This window comes from Cucurbita moschata, unplaced genomic scaffold, assembly GCF_002738365.1.
Source record: "Cucurbita moschata cultivar Rifu unplaced genomic scaffold, Cmos_1.0 Cmo_Scf00025, whole genome shotgun sequence".
NCBI classification, from domain to species: Eukaryota; Viridiplantae; Streptophyta; class Magnoliopsida; order Cucurbitales; family Cucurbitaceae; genus Cucurbita; species Cucurbita moschata.
The window spans coordinates 1,868,291-1,888,772 of NW_019268541.1; the positions used below are offsets into that span (position 1 = coordinate 1,868,291).

The following is a 20,482-nucleotide window of genomic DNA, read 5'->3' on the forward strand; positions in this document are numbered from 1 at the left end:
TTTTTTTTTTTTTTTTTTTTTTAATTCCCAAATACAAATAGGTTTTTTTTCCAACGAGCATCCATTTCTCAGAACTCTCGAAAGTTCATTTCTTTCACTTCCAATGGCGGCCAGGAACTCTCTGCTGAAGCATCTTAGGGTTCATGTGCAGGCCCTGCCTAAAACCAACAGCCCCATTTTCTACGTCAACCCTTTCAATGCGATTCGACGCCGTCTCTTTTCCGAGGAGGTTAGGGGTTCTTTTCTCGACAAATCGGAAGTCACCGACCGCGTCATTTCCGTTGTCAAGAAGTTTCAGAAAGTCGATCCCTCTAAGGTACGAGAAATGTTCTATTCCTTTTAGGATTTCTCTAATTTATTGTGTCTGATTGCAAATTAAATAATTTATTGAGTTTCTGCGAGCTTGGTTTTGTGTTTTTCCGTGGTCTTCAATTAGGTTATTAGCTATGAAATTTAGGGTTGATTTGGCTGTAAATGTTAAGACAAGATGTGAAATCATAGTGGTTACATTTTGTGATTTTATTGTATTTGCAAATTTGATCGGTAGCGAATTAGAAATGTATCGTATATCTATGTTTTATTAGAAACATCTTTTAGAATAGGATACATAATTCAATAGAAAAAAAATCATTCCGCAATTGCATTCTTGGGGACCAAACAGTATAGCAATTATTTGGATCATACTTTCAGTATATACAATTTGTGTCCTCTATTATATATTTTTATAGTTATTGGCCTCTCTTTTATAGATCAGAAAGGTTTTTCCTCCTATTGAATTTGCCCCCTCTACATTTCTATAGACTGAAATGTACCCTCACTATGTTCTTCCCCCTTAATTTGTTCCATCTTTTGCTCAAACTCATGCTTTTGGCATCTCTTAAGATTACTAATGTTCTTATGTTATTATAAAACTCATCACTTTAATTTGTTTTTTCAAAATTGATTTTTTTTTTTTTCAGATTTTCTTTTAATTTGTAACTTTAAATTTACATTTTGATGCAATAAATAGTGTCTAAAGCTTAGATATTCTATGGATAAGTGTTGTTTTTCCTATGTAATTTTAAATATTGGTTTATGTATTTAAGTGTGCCATTGTCACCTTGGAGAGTGCTTTGCATGTTTCTTTTGAGATAGGCCCTTGCCTTTGCGGGGGGACTGCAAATCATATTAAGCTGCTGTCACATTAGAGCTAGGCCCTTGCTTTTGCCTAATTCCACTTCTTTGAAGGATGCTGTTGTTCCTAATATCGAACTGTAATATGTTGTTCTTGTTTCGGGAAGGCTCAGACTGAGACTCTTTTACAAGCTTTTTTTTTACATAACTAGTTAGTGACCTCACTACCTATTAAGACAAGATCTCTCCTGTTGAATTTTCCCTTTAATCTTCATGGTCCTTGACTCCTTGGTGAACCAACACCCCCCAGTGAATGAATGGAAGTTTTATGGTATCTTAACTCGTGCGATTGATCCATTTTTTTGCCATCTTTCTTTCACTGATTGATAATTGGTATTATAAATTATCCGGCAGGTTACTCCAACAGCCCATTTCCAAAATGATCTAGGCTTGGATAGCTTGGATACTGTGGAGGTTGTGATGGCTCTTGAAGAAGAGTTCCGGTTTGAAATTCCCGACAACGAAGCAGACAAAATCAATGCTATCAACCTTGCAGTTGATTTTATTGCCTCTCACCCTAAAGCAAAATAGACGAAAGCCATACATGCTTTCACTCAGGTTTCTCCTATTTCGATGATAAAATTAGATACTGTTAGATGTCTCTTATTTGTCTCTCTGTATTTTGTTGGTGGTTTTCCATTTGTTTATCCTAATTCTTATTGAAGAGAATGATACTTGGTTGAGCCAGCTTCAAGCTGCATGAGTTGAGGCAGACTGTTATTGGCTATACCAAACCTGCATGTGTTGATGCAGACTGTTATTGGCTTTAATGAATCAACTGAGTTTATGTTTCAATAATGATTTTATGAGCTTTTCCACGAACTTGTGAACTAGTTGAACTTGTGTTATATAAGTTAAAGATTCACATTTTATCTGAATCTTATAAAATCATATAATTTGTATTCTAAATTGCCAATTTGAACATAACCCAACGACTTCAATTTAAACATAACCCAACTAGTTAAGTCGTGCCTTTGATCCAGAGGTCATATGTCCAAATCTTCTCTTGGTTTTTTTAACTTTGCAAAAACATGGGGAATTCCATGTTTGAGTAAGTGCTGAGATGATTGAATCCGTTCAATTTGTTAAGCTTATTATTATTACGATGATTTGTAGATAGTTAAGGCGTTTTTGAGTTCGATGAGTACTTATTTATTCAGGTAGATTGGTTGTTTTTGTTAGATGTGGTTTAGGTATTCTAAGAAGAGAACACTTTTTTTTTTTTTAGATGTTTTTGTTCGATTGCAAGTGTTGGTTTGGGTTGGGTTGGGTTGAATTTTACTCATTTTATTTTTCCTTTTTAAAATTTTAAAAGTGTTGATTTAATCAATTATCAAACCCGAATCCTTCTAAGGACTCAAAATTTCCAAGAAGAGAACATTTTACAACACAAAATGAAAAATGAAAAATAAGAAAAAAATTGTAACATTCTGAAAAATTTCACTAAAGTTTTGAAAATTTAAATGAAAATTTTTATGGGTATGGAGAAATAGAGAGGGCGTAAATGGTAATAGAGAAGCTCACAACTATATTCTTAACCAATTGTATTGTACCAAAGCCGAATATTGAACCTTACGCCATGGTATTTTTCTGTAGACAAGTTTTATAAACATTGAAGAGAAATAAATAATTCAATGATTTGATAAAAAAAAATATTACTATGATTGAAGAGAAAAATAAGAGTATTTGTGTCTAATACTAAAATAAAAGATAAAGTTTAAACCTTATGATTATTACGGAACCATAGACATTTTTCAAAAAGCAAGTTTAATCCTCTAAATCCCTTGCGAGGCCATTCTAAACCCAATCAAAATTAGTAATTCTCTAAAAAAAAATGCTCAATAAAAAAGTGCCTTCTCACAAGCCATCTCTAACATAAGCTGAAATCCAACTAAAACCTAATAAAAAGATCATAAAAAATCCAACCCAAAACTAAACATAAAGACTTTTGAACATTACTACAAAATCAACCAACATCAAATGTTCATAGAAAAATAATGTTCGGATCATGTAGGAACTGTCATTGTCTATATTCAAATGTTCCTGTCCCAAACATCTATATACAGAATGATTTCCAACTATCTTAGCAAGAAGAGGGATGCTGTTGAATTGCTTCTTCTAATCGAGTAGATATACTCTTCCTTGCATTATATTCTTTGAAATTCTAAAGAAGAGAAGAGAAGAGAAGAGAGATTTCAGCTGGATCTTACAGCATCAATGGCGAGAACCAAATCATCAAATTTTGCCCCAGTTACTACTTTAACGACCTTTTTGTCCTTTAGAATTTTGAAGGTCGGCACGACTTTTATCCCGAGTTCCTTTGCCAATGGCTGCCAAGTAAAATCACCATGAGAGACAGAACTCAAGTGTTCTTGCAAGAAAGTACGGATCATGAAACGAACCTTATTGTCTTGGTTGCAGTCGAGCTTTAGAAAGACAACGTCGAGATATTTCTCGGACAACTCTTGAAATTTTGGGGCCATCACTTTGCAGGGTCCACACCTTTAGTGTAATATGTAAAGACGAAAAAAGAAAAGCAATTAAGATCATAAGCTTGGAAGTTCATAAACACAGACAATAATTAATGAATATACACTTTTCACAAATGATCAATGTCGCAAGGAGTCTGAAATAGCAGATCAAAACAAGGCCAAAGAGAAGATTCTGCCCGAAAATTAGCGAAAAGTTCATGCATTGTGTAATTAAAGCTAAAGGAAAGATCAGAAAGATCCAAAAGGTCATAACATATAGATGTGATTTGAATTAAGTTTGCTCTGCATCCAAATCGTGGTATGAAGTTGGTTAAATCTATAGTATTCAAACAAGTTAGGGATCCTTTAACACAGAGCTCAATGATGCTTCTTCAAACAAGCTGTTCAAACAATTTCAAACGACACAGTCCAAGAATTACTCAATGATCTAATATAAAATAAAAATTATTCAATGTGGCAGCCACATTGTTCCAGCCTCTTCAAACAATTCTCCTAATACTGTCACAGAAATTTCAGCTACTGAACTGAAGTTAGGCCAGTGCAAGATGTGAATTCAAAATAATATACATTTCAGAATCATTTGACAATCAGGCGGACTAACTAGCACCGAAGTTTCTTTCCAATTTCATAAACAACGAGATCTATACTCTACTCTACGCATCGCCTAGCTCGACTAGTCCGTAAAAAGAAAGTAGCAAACCAGAAATGACGTACAATTATAATAACATTCATATCCAGAGCCAGATTCCTGAACAATCTCATGCAGTAACCTACAGAAATCACAAAATTAAGAAGCAGAGACATATGGATGCACGGAAACACGAACCATTGGGTGTACATATCGAGCACAACAGTTTTATCACCAGCGGCATTGACGATGGGCCAAAACGTGTCTTTGTTGACCTCGGTGACCTTGCCGACAGTAGCGCCAGCAATCTCCAAGCTGGAATTGATCTTGAAGGACCGATTTCCACTGGAAACACCAATGCTCCTGCTACTAGTGACACTCAACCTCTTTGAACTAAAGCAGCCGCTCTTAGCATCGGGAAGTGCGGCAATCGGCTGCCTTCCGCTGCAGGGCAACGACGGCGAGGATCTAATCGACGGCGGAGAGAGAGAAATACGCAAAGCCATGGAAGAGAGAGAGAGAGAGACTGCGAAAATGGTTCAGGAATGGCGGAGGAGAAACTGAACTGAAGCTGCCGGACAAGACGTCAAGGGGGACGAGTTAACAGAATTACGAATTTACCCTTAAGGTTTGAGAGAGCTGCCGCAAGTGTTAGGGGTGTTTTGGTCATTTAGAATTGTGGATTGTGGTGGAGAATGGGTGGACATGAAAAGACTTAAATGCACTTTTTTGGTTGAAGACTGAGTGAAAATTTCAGGGGTAGGATTGTAAATGTACGTGAATGAATCATCATTCTTTTGGGGATGTGTGAAAGTACATTAATGCCCTTGAGATACCTGGCTTCGAAGTGTGAAACAAAGGGCTATTTGAGGACAGGATAAAAAAAGAATATTCCTCTTAAGTTTTGAGTTCCGAGTTATTTTGAATATATTCCCGTTCAAAAAATTAACCCGAACACAACTCGAAATGTCACCCAACCAACCCTTATAATTCAAATTGGGTTAATTCCGATTGTCGAGTTGGATGTACCCTAATATCTACATAGTCAACATCAATACTTGCACGATTCTTATTGATGTCAACAAGTGAATGGTCGAAACTGGTATCAAATTCGAAGTGATGAATGAATCTCGTCATCGAAACTAGTATCAATGTTAGTTTCAAGCATACTGAACTATGAACGTGAATTAGTATTTCCTCGACCAACAAAATTAGTAATTCATTATCTTTCACTGCTTGTCTACATGTCGTGTCATTTAGCCATTAAAATCACCCACAAAAAAAATTAATAAATGAATTTCAATATTATAGAATTAAAAAAAAAAATTACAACCAAAAGAGATTTTTTTTTTTCTTTTTTCTTTTTTCTTTTTGCTTTTTGCTTTGGGAGAGCAAAATAAATAAATTATGGTAAAAAAATAAAAATAAAAAATGGAAAGAATCTATTGAAGTAAAAGGAGGGTGAAGGGTAATAGCCATGGAAGTAGGCTGCCAATCAGTGCAATGGGTGCAGCAGAAGCCAGTCGGTGGGCTCCCACTGTGTACACTTTTCCCGACTTCTCATCTTCCAATTTTATGCCTTTAGAACCTGCGAGTTAGCAATGATATATAATATAAGGATCGAGTTAACTCGATAAGCCGACGTGAACAACCGTTAAAACATATTCTCTTTTCCTAGAGTTCGAAGGTTCAAGTTCTCTCACCCCGAGTATGTTGTTACATAAAAAGAAAAAGAAACTAGCACTAAAACACGAGTGAAAAACCGAGCAAAAAGTTATAGTACTGTTTCATGTGGAAATATTATGATATTAGGAAGGGAAAGTAGTTTTTCGGCACTGTCCTAAAACATGAGTAAAAAGCATACGCGTTGACTACTAATCACGTTCTCTTTTTCTAGAGTTCGAAAGTTATCGTTCTCTCACACAGACAAAAAACTAGCCCTAAAACACGAGCAAAAAAAAACCCTAGTATTGTTTTCCATGGAAATATCATGAGTAGCAGCTTTTCGGAACTGTCCTAAAACACGAGCAAAGACCAGCTCATGGTGCCCTAACAGAAAATCAACCAAAAACTGGCTGAGAGCGAAACTACTCTTGGGTGTTAGACTACTGATCATATGTGTTAAGATCATCAAATTTGAGCATTCTTTACACTAACGTCGAAAAATATTGACCGTAACTCATGCTTTAAATGACTCTATTAGGGTTTAAGTTAGATGGGTTCGTACTAGAAAACGATTGAACTAAAGCAATAAAGGAGATTGAAAGAAGCTCACAGTTGAAGTCAGTCCAACCAATGGTCTGATTCTCAAGATTATAGTAAACCAGCCTGTTTTGAAGAACCAAGTCTGCAATTCAAAAGCCATGAAAATGAATGAATTCAAGCTAAAAAGTTCTAAAAAGCTTAGATTTTAAAACATGAATACAAGTAAATGATACCTCCAAAGAGAAAGATTTCCTTTCCATTTTTGGAATTACCCGCACTACTCTGCCACCCAATGCACCATATATCATCCTGCATACCATGGAAACATAGAAGCTTCGTAACTGATAACGTTTTTGTTTTTAGTTTTCGGTTTCAATCGGTAAGCGTTACATAGAAGCTTCGTAACTGATAACGTTTTTGAACACATTACTTACACGAATCTGAAAGAGATATTCATGAGGATAAATAGTCAAGTTTAGGGACTCCTCAAAATCAAATGTCACTGATGGAAATGCCTCGTCCACACTGAAATAGTACAAACAAAAGAGAGAAGAAACCGAGGTCTCGTTAGAACAGTCGAACGGTATCAAGAATGACAACATTTTCACTTCAAGAGACTTGTTCGACGATGTTGAAATTGAAGAACAAAATGGTGTTCCAAAAAGTTGTCAAGCCTCCAAATGATGTAATGAAAATCACCGCCCTTTTATCTTTCAGTAACAGCTCAAGCTCACCGCTAGTAGCCGTTACGTACCGCATTCGACCTCACAATTTTAAACCGCGTCTGCTAGGGAGAGGTTTCTCACCCTTATAATGAATGTTTCGTTCCCCTCTCCAACCGATGTGGGATCTCACAATCCACCTCCCTGTGGGGCCAAACGTCCTACTGGCACTCCACTCGGTGTTTAGCTCTGATACCATTTGTAACAGCCAAAGCTCACCACTAACAAATATTGCTTGCTTTAGCCCATTACGTATCGTCATCAGCCTCACGATTTTAAAACGCGTCTGCTAGGGAGAGATTTCCACACCCTTATAAGAAATGTTTCATTCTCCTCTTCAACCGACGTGAGATCTCACATTTCCAGTCCAGAAAATATTAAAAACATACCAAAACTATTCATTCATATAACACAATATTCTCTATACATCAAGTCATTATTCTGTCACTGAATGATATTTAAACATCAACAAAATCGAAACTGCCAAAGAATGATATACGCTTCGAAGATCAAATGATAAGAGTAAGCATCTAACCTTTCCTCAAAGTGAAAACAAGTAAAGTCCTTATCAACTGTATGTAGTTTCAGATCGGGTTGGGCAACCAATATCTACAGCATATGTTATATCTTTTTAGGAAAATGAAACATAGTTTAGCTGCAAAAAAGCTTACATAAAGAAGGGTCAAAACTTTATCTTAATACCTTCTTCACTAAGGGCTGGAAAATGTCCTCAGGAAGATAAGCAAGTGTTGTGCCACTGTCAATTATTGCGTCCCTTCTATATGAAAATTCAAATAGTCCGAGAGGAAGATCAAGAGCGGTGCTTCCTACCTTAACTCCAATCAGAACAACATTGTAGTGAGCCCTGAAATATATATGTGTGTGTGTGTGTGTGTGTGTAAGTACTTCCTTTTGATGAATATAAAACTCGCTAAATTCTTGACATGGAAGCGAACTTAGGAGAGTGGGAAAAAACTTTGTTAATGTAAACTTAGAACGTCAAGTTTGGTGGTTGTACCTCTTTAGTTTAGTCCCTAAACGTTAAAAGCGTAAAGTAGAAGAGCATACAACAAGCTTGGTAAGTCCTTCACGAGTTGAGAAAATTTTGAAAGACTAGGATTCTTCAACTTTGAAATAGAAAACACTAACTTAACAGTGGCATGGTGTGACATCTCACATCAGTTGGAGAGGGGAAGGAAGCATTTCTTATAAGGGTGTGGAAACCTCTCCCCAGTAGGGAAAGCCTAAAGAAGACAATATTTGCTAGCGGTGGACTTGGGTTTTAACAAATGGTATTAGAGCCAAACACCGAGTGGTGTGCAAGCGAGGAAGTTGGGCCCTTAAGGGGGATGGATTGTGAGATTCCAAATTGGTTGGAGAGGAGAACGAAGCATTTCTTATAAGGGTGTGGAAACCTCTCCCTAGTAGACACGTTTTAAGACCTTGAGGGGAAGCCCTTGAAGGGAAAGCCTAAAGAAGACAATATCTGCTACGGTGGGCTTGGGTTGTTACAAATGGTATTAGAGCCAAACACCGGGCGATGTGCTAGCGGGGACGTTGGGCCCTCAAGGGGGATGAATTGTGAGATTCCAAATCGGTTGGAGAGGAGAATGAACACCCTAGTAGATGCATTTTAAAACCTTGAGCGTAAGCCCTTGAAGGGAAAGCCTAAAGAGAATAATATCTACTAGCGGTGGGCTTGGGCTATTACAAATGGTATCATAACCAAACACCGGGCAGTGTGCCAGCAAGGACGTTGGGCCCTCAAGGAGGGAGGATTGTGAGATCCCAAATCGGTTGGAGAGAAGAAAAAAGCATTCCTTATAAGGGTGTGGAAACCTCTCCCTAGTAGACGCGTTTTAAGACCTTGAGGGGAAGCACTTGAAGGAAAAGCCTAAAGAAGACAATATCTGCTAGCGATGGACTTGGGTTGTTACACATGGAATGCTTATCGGAAAATTTTTAGCTGACATGGCATGATGCAGCAGGCATATGGGAAAAGGGGAATGGGGAGAGGTAGTGTGACAAAATAAAGCGACTCATACGAAATTAAGTGGTTCAGACAAAAGATCTTCTTCCTTCTATAAAGTGACTGTTCAGAACGGGGCGAAAATATGGCTGATAATGAGGTAAGGTAAGCAGTTTGAAAAGATACGAAGATCATAACAAATAAGATTTGGAGTCAGTACACATACTGATCAGGTACCACTGGTGTGGTTTTCACTCTTGGCGCCACCATGTCTCCAATGGCAAAAATCCCACCCCCGTTTACATTATCCAAGCAATGTGCAAAAATCTTTTTCACCTTCCCAGATGCAGCCAACTGAGAAATCATAGATGAATTTGCCTGTCCAAAACCAAGTATTCCATCGAGTGCTTCGGATGATGTGCCGAGCTCCCCAGATTGTTTAGCTCCACACCTGAACCACACAAGTAAACTTGAGATAAAGAAGTAGAAGCAGCATTAGATATTTGAACTTCTATGATTTAAAAGAAAAGTGCACTTTTTTTTTCCCTGATAAGCGGGGATCGGAGCTTTGCCCCCCGACACTTAGGGGCACCCCCACCCGACACATGCACATGCACACACACACAAAGTTATTTAATGAGCAACAAGTGACCAATTAAAGAGAATAAATGTAACAATTCAAGTCCACCCCTAGCAGATATTGTCCTCTTTAGGCTTTCCCTTTCGGGCTTCCCCTCAAGGTTTTTAAAACTCGTCTGCTAGGGAAAGGTTTCCACACCCTTATAAAAAATGTTTCGCTCTCCTCTCCAACTGATGTAGATCTCACAATAAAAGTACATTTAAGCATTGGATTAGATAAGAAACCATATCGTGAAACTCCCGGCACAAAAAAACAAAGCCAAGTCCAAGTGAAACTAGAGACATAATATATCTCGAGTCCGGCAAGCATTTGTATAAAGAAATGTGGAAACATGTCGATAGTTATGCACGATCTTTAAAAAACAACCATATAAATGAATTTTTCGGAGTAAGACGAAACTCTTCAGGTATTGCTTTATTCTCGTTTCAAGCTCAAATCTACTCGAAGAATAACACAAAATGCAGCATGTAGTGATTGTACTAGCCCATGATATACAGTTCAGGTATCACTATACCTTTTATCTACATAAATATAAGATACTTTCAAGTAAGATTGTGGACAGTTCAGGTTGTTTTTGTGATTAAAGTAGAGGATCACACAAAGGAAAAGGAAAGTGAGTACCCAAATATTATACTGCCATTAGTTGCAGTAGTTTTATGTTTTCCAACTACTCGTTGGAGTTGAACATGATCCTTCACAAAATATCCAGACGTTGCACTTCCATCCCCATAGATAATTTTATATTCGCAGGGTACATCCGGCCTGCAACCTTCGGTCACACTTTTGTGCATGGCCAAGCAAAATGGTTCATCACAAGTAATCAAGCCTGCAGTGCTCGAGCCCTTCGGATCATACAGTTGCAACTCTACCTGTAAGTGAAGAATCAATGGTTATTTTTCATCATGATTCATGAGAGGTTGAAAAATTCAATCACATCTAAATAATTTACACAAAGTTTCAATGTTGAAGAATCATACACCAATATCACTTTCCTTCGGACAATTGCTGCAGCCCATACAGTTCACCCATAAAATGTCACTCCCTGTGTCCACTTGCACGTGGAAATCGACTGGAGGCGTTCCAAGGCCGATCTTGGCGAAGTATAACCTTTATGGATCACAAACAGAATCAATCTAACATCCCAATTGCATAAAGGAATTAACAGGAAAAGAAAAGGGGTGGGGTAAACGTAAATTCTTTCAGAATTATCACATACTCTACTTCTTTTTCATTTTATCATGTAGTTCCCAAAGTTTGGATTTGGCTTCTATCTGACCTTTCGGTTCGAGAACTAACACTTTAACTCGTAACGAACATGGGGTGGAATTTGAACCTCTGACCCTAAACGAAGCCTTAACCTCTGAGTTACACTCATGGTGGCCAAAAACAAATTTCCTTTTGATGAGTTTAAGGAAAAATGATGTGACAATTGTATCATCCTAGGTAACATAGTCATTAGTTTCTTAAAAGTTCATATTAATATTAAAAGAGTGGTGCAGCATTAGACTGTATCATCCTGACCCAAGCTTCAAGGATGAAAAACATAATTTATGCATTAAACTATAGACTAGATGTGAGATCCACATCGGTTGGGGAGGAGAACGAAACATTCTTTATAAGGATGTGGAAACCTCTCCCTAGCAGATGCGTTCTAAAAACCTTGAGGGGAAGCCCAAAGAGGACAATATCTGCTAGTAGTGGGTTTGGGCCGTTACAAATGGTATCAGAGCCAAACACCGGGCGATGTGCCAGCGAGGAGGTTGGTCCCCAAAGGGGGTGGACACGAGGCGGTGTGCCAGCAAGAACGCTGGGCCCCGAAGGGGGATGGGTTGGAGGGGTCCCACATCGATTGGAGAAGGGTATGAGTCCCAGCGAGGAAGTTGGGCCCCGAAGGGGGGGTGGATTGTGAGATCCCACGTCAGTTGGGGAGGAGAACGAAACATTCTTTATAAAGATGTGGAAACCTCTCTCTAGCAGACGTGTTTTAAAAACCTTGAGAGAAAGCCCGAAGGGAAACCCCAAAGAGAATAATATCTGCTAGCGGTGGGTTTGGCCGTTACAAATGGTATAAGAGCCAAACACCGAGCGATGTGCCAGCAAGGAGGCTGAACCACGAAGGGAGGTGGTCACGAGGCAGTGTCCCATCAACGATGCTAGGACCAAAGGAGGGTGGATTGGAGGGTCCCACATCGATTGGAGAAGGGTACGAGATCCAGCGAGAACGCTGGGCCCTGAAGGGGGTGGGATTGTGAGATCCCACATCGGTTGGGGAGGAGAACGAAACATTCTTTGTGAAAACCTCTCATTAACATACACGTTTTAAAAACCTTGAGGAGAAGCCCGAAAGGGAAAGCCCAAAGAGGACAATATCTACTAACAGTGGGCTTAGACCGTTACACTAGATTTCTAATGTAAGATTTCTAATGAGCAAGCCAGCTAAAAAATTCATCTCAAGAACCATTTGAAACCAAGATATAAACAACAGAGACTAAAGGATCATGACATCCCACAAACAAAATGCAACACCAAAAACATCTAATCAGAGACCAAAACACACAAACTATAGTTAATGATATGAACATCATGAGAGAAAGAGCTAACCCTGTTTCTGCAGGGTGTCCATTGCCACCCAGTTGGAGATCAATGACAGAGAGAAGCCTACCATGGCGACGAAGATCATGAGACCTCAAGGCATTCAGCGACCTCTCTCGACCCTTAAACTTATGCTGCACATCAAACACCAAATTGCAGGACACAGATAAGCAAAACGAGAACAAAAACAAACCCAGTAAAGCCTCTCGCCTAAGATCCATGATTAGGGCAACTTTTCGCGACGATTTGAAGCAAAACCAGGTTTCAATAACAGCAATGGATAATCAAATGGCAGCGCAAAAGAAAAGAAAAGAAAACGAAATAGAGAAAGAGAGCAAGTTTAGAGGAAGAACGAAAAAGAATCGATCGAGTTTTCTGTTGGTTCTCCCTACCTCTCTCGCTCCCTCTCTCTGTCGCTTTTGAAGAGAGAAATTGTTGGTTTAAGCCTCTCTTTCTCCCACACAAAGAATTCTTCGGCTCTGAGATTTCCTCCATTGGACGCCATTGAACTTTACATCTCACCATTGCTCCAAAAATGGTTAATGGGAATTGCGCAATCTCAATTTAGGGCTAAAAGGAATGCCTCAAACTCTGAAATGATTCTTCGCTGACAAATGGAATAAATTGAAAGTGGAAGAACGACTACAGTTCATATGACAAATTTATCCATTTCTAGTCTCTCTGAAAACTGAATTTATGCATATCAATGTCCGGAAAATTTTAAAAATTCATCCATTTTTCAACGTTTTTTTTTTTTTTTTTTTACATCATTTTAAAATTGTTATTTATATGACAAACATTAAACAAATTTACGACATTTAATTATCAAATTTGTGGCGATATGATTTTTGGGTTTACCTAACGAGCCATGAATACAGGGTCGAGACAAGAACGGGAATGCCACCTATTTCAATTCTTATTCTCGTTCCTTTTTTTTTTGTGATTGGTATTTTTTTTTTCTTATTTCTATATTTTTTTAAAAAAATATATTCATTTCGCCTGATAAGAACAAGAACGAGAATGCCACCTATTTTGAGTTCTTATTCTCATTCCTTATTTATTTAGGTTAATGGCAATATTTTTTTTCCTAATTTTTATATATTTTTTAAAAAAATATATTTGTAACCTGTCCAGATCCACCTACCGCAGATATTGTCCTCTTAAGGACGCTGTGTCAGTAAGAGGTAGACACCGGACGATGTGCCAGCTTGCTCGTTGTTCTCCGAAGGGGGTAGACACGGGACGGTATGCCAGTAAGGACACTTGACCCCAAAGAGGGGTGAATTTGGGGGTGGTCCCACCTCGATTGGAGGAAGGAAAGAGTGCCGGCGAGGACACTGAGCACAGAAAGGAGGTGGATTGTGATGTCCCATATTGGTTGGAGAGGAGAACAAATCACCATTTACAAGAGGGTGAAAACCTTCCGACGCGTTTTAAAGCCTTGTGGGAAGCGAAAGTCCAAATAGAACAATATCTAATGTATCTGGGCCGTTACAATATTCATTCTCGAAAAAAAAACTTTTAATGGACGGTTTTCTTTTTTTAAAATAAATTCTATTAATAAATATAAAACATTCTAATAAATTCAATAATATTTCATTTGCAAAAATATAATATATTATATATAAAAATAATCTTTCTTTGCTCTCTCCTCCTATTCCCTGTTAAACTTGAATTCTCCGTCCCATTTTGAGTTAAATAAATATATACATTTCGAACACATTCGATACATTTCAGAATTAAATGTCATACTAAATACTCAGTACTCTTGCTTCAACACTAGATCCAAGAAGAGTCGGTTGCTTTTTGAAAACCCTAACCAGTAGGTTTTTCTCGAGAAATATGCAGAACCTAATAGTAGACTGTCTACTACCAGAACAAACAACCTAATCGACATCGGAGAGTACAAAGAAAGTGGTCAACAATCCGAAGAAACAGAAACATTACAAACCAACCCGAGTAAGAAAATAAAGACAAAAAAAAAGAGATTTTTGAAAACCCTAATCAGTAGATTTTTAAAACTAGATCTAGAAAGAGTCGATTGCTTTTTGGAAACCCTAATCAGTAGATTTTTTCCGAGAAATATGCAGAACATAGTAGTAGATCGTTTACTACCAGAACAAACAACCTAGTCAACATCGGAGAGTACAAAGAAAGCGGTCAACAGTTCGAAGAAACATAAACATTATGAACCGCCCCGAGTAAAAAAAAAAAAAATTAAAAAAAAGAAGCTTTTTGAAAACCCTAATAATCTCACTGTTCCCAAACTAGCAAGAAAAAGAATGTTCGAGTGGGTTTCCCCTTCATTTCAGAATTTTCCATTTCTACATCTCTTTCTTCCGTTTCTTTCAACTTTGGTCTCGAACGTCTTTCTATCAATCGAGAGAGGGTACATAATAGTACAACAAACCAACAAGACAAGAATGGACTCATAAGATGCTGCAAGACGAGAAGAGGAGAGGAGAGAATATGTGAGACAGTAACCTCCAATCGTGTAACGCCCCAGATCCATCGCTAGCAAATATTGTCCTGTTTGGGCTTTCCCTTTCGGGCTTCCCCTCAAGACTTTAAAACGCGTTTGCTAGGGGAAGGTTTACACACCTTTATAAATAGTGGTTTGTTCTCCTCCCCAACCAATGTGGGACATCACAAATCGAGTTGCAGTTGGCCTTATTTCAGTTAGAATAAGTCCCCGATACTTTATCTTTTTAGTAGGTTCTTTAGTCTTCGCTCTCAAGAATTAGTACACCCTATTCTCGAAAGCCAAAGAGCAGCTAAACTAAGCAACTTGTTGGAAGATTCAACTGCTTTTCGAAAACCCTAATCAGTAGATTTTTTTCCCGAGAAATATGCAAAAGTAGACCGTCTACTATAACAACAGTCAACCTAGTCGACATCCAAGAGTACAAAGAAAGCGGTCAACGGTCCAAAGAAACAGAAACAATACGAACCGAACCCGAGTAAGAAAATAAAAGACAAAAAAAAATGGCTCTTATAAAGAATTCCCCAATTTTTACATTTTCATTCCATTCCTTTCATTGGGTAAACATTCCCTTAAGACATAAATTAGAAGCCATAAATCCTTCATAGAATTGTCAATAAAATAAGAACAAGCCCAGAAAGCAACACCAACAGCCTTCTGAAACAACGCCCTGTTCTTCCTTCTGAGCCGCCATAATCTGGCTCAATCGTTATACCAAACCTGCAATTCCCAAAGCTTGGATCACTATTGGTCACTGTCGACAGCCCTGAAAACTTGCACGCATCCTCTGCTTGATTGCTCATCTGATAGTAACTGTTAAATGCATAAGAAATGTTCGACCTCGCATCTAGCCCCGAACAAGACGTCCCGTACCCGAGACTGGTGCAATCAGCATGGTAACATGCATAGCTGACGCTCGGTGCAACCTGCGAGTCTTCAAGGTGAGCAGATGGCTTCATCACGCACCATTTTCGTTCCAAATAACGCACATTTTTGGCTCCGACTAAGGACCCGTTGTTTGAATTTCCGAGGCTGAGTTGGTACTTCGGTCGGCCATCGTAGTAGAATATGCCCCAATGGCGTTCGAAGTTCCCTGGATCGATGCTCTTTGAGTCTTCGTCGATTAGACTAAATAAGTACGTGTCGATTGGACCTGGTCTCATTGGTGTTCCTTTCCCGCCTAATATGTGTGACATATAGCCTTGATTGAAGCGTTGAGCATAGATGGGATTGGCGTTACGATCCCCGTCTGTTGGCCAACCGATCTCCCCGACTATGATTGGTAAGTTTCCATAGCCATTCTTCTGAAGCGCCCACACAAGAGTATCGTAATTTGCATCGAACATGTTGAAATATGTTGTCCCGCCATCGACTAGGGGTGTTGCATTGCCATCAAAGAAAGCATATTCGACGGGGAAGTTCGGGTTGCTATAGAGACTGATGAAGGGGTAAATGTTGACGGTGAACGGAGAACCGGAATCGCTCAAGAACTTGACGATAGTAAGCATGTAATCATGTATATCAGTTCGGAAGTCGCCACCCGATGGATAGTCGGTTGACGATGCATAGACATCGGCATTCAGCGGGACGGTTACCTTTACTTGGTTGCCTAGATTAGCTTTTATAAGAGCACTCTGAACATTCCGCAGAGCTGGATAGGTTGTGCTGAGAAAGCTTCCATTGTAAGTTGCCAAGAAAGGCTCATTCCCTACAGCAACATATCTGAAAACGCATAATTAACCGATCAACCGATGCACGACAATCTGAACGGGTATTTTCCCGCGTTGTCAGCTTAATAAAAGTACAGGACAATACACGAAAATCACACGAACATGCGGCGTTGAACACGCACAGCTGCTAAAGCAGGTCGGTAATGTGTTCGGCCTTGCATATTCATACGTGATAAGATGACAACATGTCAGCTTAATAAAAGTACAGGACAATACACGAAAATCACATACGAACAAGCGGCGTCGAACACGCACAGCTGCTAAACAGGTCGGTAACATGTTCTTCTAAGCTCGTGCCTATCCCAAGGTGTAAACTTTGAAGATAACAAGGATTATCCTTATTAAGCTCACGTGAAGATTCGAACATGTAACCTGTAAGTAGGCGTTACTGAAAGACGGCAAGCTTTAAACAACGGGGCAACCTTTAAGGACTAGGATGACGGGGTTACTTGGATTAAAAATTTTAAAACGAGGGAGATATTAGTTTAATGGTTCGTGTATGAAAAGCAGGAGTTCTACCATCTTAAGTCGTGTCGTGTTGTGCCGTGCCGTGACATCATTTTACCTCAACCGTGTCCAACCGCAAGAATTTAGTCCAAACTCTATTTTCTCGAGACTTACCGTGACAATTGTTTCAAACCATGACTATGACCAAAAACCAGGTCCCTCCAACTCTGGTGAAAAGGGTAGCTCAGAATTGTTATTCTCTGCTTGCCCTGAAGTGGCTTTAGAGAGGATAGATGGCATAAAATCAAGGAGGAAACTCAAGCCCACCACGGGTAGATATTGTTATCTTTAGACTTTTTTTTTTTGTTTTCCCCTCAAGATTTTAAAACGTGTCTTCTAGGGAGAAGTTTCTACACCCTTTATAAAGATTGCTTCGTTCTCCCCAACCGACGTGAGTTCTCGCAATCCACTGTCCTTTAGGGCCCAGCGTCCTCGCTCGCACTCGTTCCCTTCTCCAATCGAAGTGGAACCCCACAATCCATACCCTTCAGGGTTCAACGTCCTTACTGGCACACCGCCCTTCAGGGTTCAGCCTCCTTGCTGACACATCACCCAGTGTCCAGCTCTGATACCAACTTTAACGACCCTAGCCCATCGCTAGCAGATCTTTTTAGGCTTTTCCTTCCGAGCTTCCCCTCAAAGTTTTAAAACGTGTTGACTAGGGAGAGGTCTCCACACCCTTATAAAGAATGCTTTGTTCTCCTCCCCAACCGATGTGAGATCTCATAATCCACCCCCTTCAGGACCCAACGTCCACGCTAACCCTCGTTCCCTTCTCCAATCAATGTGCGACCACCCAATCCACTCCCCTTCGTGGCCTAGCGTCCTTACTGGATACCATCTTGTGTCCACCCCATTCGGAGCTCAGCCTCCTTGTTGACACATCACCAGTGTCCGTCTCCGATATCAACTTTAACGACCCTAGCCCACCACTAGCAAATATTGTCCTTTTTAGGCTTTCACTTTTGGGTTTCCCCTCAAGATTTTAAAATGTGTCTGCTAAGGAGAAGTTTTCACTCCCTTATAAAGAATGTTTTTTTCTCCTCCCCAACTAACGTGGGATCTTACAATCCACCCCCTTCAGGACCCAACGTCCTCGCAGACACTCGTTCCCATCCCCTTTCAGGCCCAGCATCCTTACTAGTCCACCGCCTCGTGTCCACCCCCTTCAAGATTCAACCTCCTCACTGACACAGTGTCTGACTCTAAGACCAACTGTAACGACCCTAGCCCACCACTAGCAGATATTGTCCTCTTAGGGCTTTCTCTTTCGGTCTTCCTCTCAAGGTTTTAGAACGCATGGGAGAGGTTTCCACACGCTTATATAGAATGCTTTATTTTCCTCCCCAACCGATATCACATCTCAATCATTCAGATATCACATCTAACCTTGCTAGAATTAACTAACAAGAGAAAAGAATCAAAACGTTAAGTTCAATTAAGACACCATAATGAACTCACAGGAAAGCAACACAACTTAAAAAAAGTGACCCAAAACAACACAAAACAACAACAACAACAACAAAAACTCACCTAATGTTAACATGGTGTTCATTAATATGAACAGAGACATTCTTTGAAACCCATTTCTCAGCTGCTTTCTCACTGTTAGCAAAAGTATAGAGCATATCATTAGGAATCCCAACCATGACTTCAATCCCAGTCTTCCCCAGAGCTCTAAGCGTTCCATAATCAGCATCGAATAGCTTCACTTTCTGAATCTGATTGTCCCTCAGCATCCTAACAATGGTCTCCGGCGGCAGCGGATGAGTCGACTGAGTACCCCAGTTAACACCTATGGCCGCCACAGAACAAATCACTGATAACAACGACACCAAACCAACGGAGCCTGACAACAAACAGCAACCCATTTTGCTGTTCAACATCTTCAAATGACCCAAACAAGAAAAGAACAAGAAAAGGAACCTTCGAATCAGAAAGGGAAATGGTTAAACACCCTTTTCAGCTCATCAGTAACAACATTACACAGTGATCTCAGCAAGAAGATCCGGAAGAATCCGCCATTAAAGAGGCAAGAAAGCTCAAAAACTTGCCAAAATAAGAAAACCCCAGATGAGAAAAGAGAAAACCCACCTCAAAAAAGTGAAGTAAAGGCAAGATTGAGCTTCAAAATGCCGAGTTTAGACCCGAAATCGAACACGGGTCGACCCGGATAAGACGCGAGCCCGAAGTGGAGAATATTTGGGGGTTTGAGGAATGATTTTGGGAGGGTAAAAGAGAGGGAAAAGTTAAAAACAAAACGAGGGAGAATTTGGGAAAAGCATTGAAATTGATGAAGTGACAATTATTAATAATAAACTAGGGATGTCGGGGAGTGCAGCATCTTTGATGGGTCAGCCATCGCTGGCATTGCATTAGTGGCAGTGGCAGCTGCTTTTTTCAAACAACCATTTGAGCCATCGAAGTTTATCAATATCGTATCAGCTTCATTTGCTTTTCATTTGTATAATCCTAAAAAGTTTCAAGCCTGTCTTGTTTCAGAGATTTTCCAGTTTCTGGATAAAAAGTTTCAGACGACTCGGTCTGATATCAAGGTCTGATATCAAGATATTTATCTTACACTACGTTTGGTAAATATTATGTTTGTCGACAATATCTTGTATTTATCTATACTCTTTTCACATGCTTGATTTTCACACTCTTTAGTGGTTTTAGCAAATATTCTTATGCTATTAGAGTCCTTTTGGTTTAGCAATCCCGATTCTTTATTTTCAATGGTTATGAATCTTCTGCTCATCTTCTTCCCCACCACCATCAGACTTTAACGCCACATGGGCAGTTGCCATGACTGCCGTAGGCAGAGCCGATTGATTATCTTCGGCTTCACCCTTCTGACCTCCAAATCATTATGTACAAGACAATATTAATGAATTAGTGGTTATAAATCCTCTGCTCATCTTCTTCCCCCACCACCGTCCCCTTTAACGCCGTAAGGACAGTTGCCATGACTGCTACAGGCAGAGTCGATTGATTATCTTCATCTCCCCCTTCTGACCCCAAATCCTCGTTTACAAAAACAATATTAATAAATTAACAAAATGGTTAATATATTAATTTTTTTATTATTTTAAAAAACATCTCTAAACTATTTTAAAATTTTTAAAAGTATCTTATACGTTTCAAAACTATTTATAAGTCTAAGTAATATTAAAAAATTTATAGATAATTTAGAAAATGTGCCTATTTTTTATATATATATTCTTCTAAAATTTATTTTTTTAAATACGGTAATGACGAGTATTTTTTAAATGTATTTTTAAAACAAATAATATAAATTTTCTTGAATTTTTTCAATTTTTTAATTAAAGATATTTTAAGTAT

The 20,482-nt window shown here is 39.1% G+C and overlaps 4 protein-coding genes across 4 annotated transcripts; 1 reads left to right on the forward strand and 3 right to left on the reverse strand.

The window, feature by feature from the left end:
* The first annotated feature begins 36 nt into the window (after positions 1-36).
* LOC111461639 (acyl carrier protein 2, mitochondrial-like) lies at positions 37-1,995 on the forward strand. The gene is made up of 2 exons (XM_023105236.1): positions 37-316; positions 1,528-1,995. The coding sequence occupies exons 1-2, from the start codon at positions 104-106 to the stop codon at positions 1,702-1,704; spliced, it is 390 nt and encodes a 129-aa protein (XP_022961004.1). The 5' UTR covers positions 37-103; the 3' UTR covers positions 1,705-1,995.
* Positions 1,996-3,102: 1,107 nt separating this feature from the next.
* LOC111461638 (thioredoxin F-type, chloroplastic-like) lies at positions 3,103-4,869 on the reverse strand. The gene is made up of 3 exons (XM_023105235.1): positions 4,492-4,869; positions 3,576-3,675; positions 3,103-3,503 (listed from the first exon to the last, which is right to left on the reverse strand). The coding sequence occupies exons 1-3, from the start codon at positions 4,797-4,799 to the stop codon at positions 3,369-3,371; spliced, it is 543 nt and encodes a 180-aa protein (XP_022961003.1). The 5' UTR covers positions 4,800-4,869; the 3' UTR covers positions 3,103-3,368.
* An 805-nt stretch (positions 4,870-5,674) lies between these two features.
* LOC111461637 (aspartic proteinase-like protein 2) lies at positions 5,675-12,767 on the reverse strand. The gene is made up of 10 exons (XM_023105233.1): positions 12,431-12,767; positions 10,807-10,936; positions 10,451-10,698; positions 9,416-9,640; positions 7,923-8,085; positions 7,756-7,829; positions 6,933-7,023; positions 6,732-6,807; positions 6,569-6,640; positions 5,675-5,881 (listed from the first exon to the last, which is right to left on the reverse strand). The coding sequence occupies exons 1-10, from the start codon at positions 12,640-12,642 to the stop codon at positions 5,736-5,738; spliced, it is 1,437 nt and encodes a 478-aa protein (XP_022961001.1). The 5' UTR covers positions 12,643-12,767; the 3' UTR covers positions 5,675-5,735.
* A 2,625-nt stretch (positions 12,768-15,392) lies between these two features.
* LOC111461752 (glucan endo-1,3-beta-glucosidase 6-like) lies at positions 15,393-19,464 on the reverse strand. The gene is made up of 2 exons (XM_023105388.1): positions 18,674-19,464; positions 15,393-16,625 (listed from the first exon to the last, which is right to left on the reverse strand). Exons 1-2 carry the CDS (start codon positions 19,024-19,026, stop codon positions 15,506-15,508), a joined length of 1,473 nt encoding a protein of 490 aa, XP_022961156.1. The 5' UTR covers positions 19,027-19,464; the 3' UTR covers positions 15,393-15,505.
* Between the last annotated feature and the right edge of the window lie 1,018 nt (positions 19,465-20,482).

Bases quoted from the DNA above. Each gene is read 5' to 3' on its own strand.
- LOC111461752 (XM_023105388.1), bottom strand. From the start codon at position 19,026: ATGTTGAACAGCAAAATGGGTTGCTGTTTGTTGTCAGGCTCCGTTGGT. The intron at 16,626-18,673 runs GTGAGTTTTTGT...ATGCGTTTTCAG, and splicing joins GAACACCATGTTAACATTAG to ATATGTTGCTGTAGGGAATG.
- LOC111461638 (XM_023105235.1), bottom strand. From the start codon at position 4,799: ATGGCTTTGCGTATTTCTCTCTCTCCGCCGTCGATTAGATCCTCGCCG. The intron at 3,676-4,491 runs GTTCGTGTTTCC...ATTACACTAAAG, and splicing joins CTCGATATGTACACCCAATG to GTGTGGACCCTGCAAAGTGA. The intron at 3,504-3,575 runs GTTCGTTTCATG...TTTACTTGGCAG, and splicing joins ACTGCAACCAAGACAATAAG to CCATTGGCAAAGGAACTCGG.
- LOC111461637 (XM_023105233.1), bottom strand. From the start codon at position 12,642: ATGGATCTTAGGCGAGAGGCTTTACTGGGTTTGTTTTTGTTCTCGTTT. The intron at 10,937-12,430 runs GTTAGCTCTTTC...TGATCCATAAAG, and splicing joins GGACACCCTGCAGAAACAGG to GTTATACTTCGCCAAGATCG. The intron at 7,830-7,922 runs GTATTAAGATAA...CATATGCTGTAG, and splicing joins TCCAGCCCTTAGTGAAGAAG to ATATTGGTTGCCCAACCCGA.
- LOC111461639 (XM_023105236.1), top strand. From the start codon at position 104: ATGGCGGCCAGGAACTCTCTGCTGAAGCATCTTAGGGTTCATGTGCAG. The intron at 317-1,527 runs GTACGAGAAATG...ATTATCCGGCAG, and splicing joins AGAAAGTCGATCCCTCTAAG to GTTACTCCAACAGCCCATTT.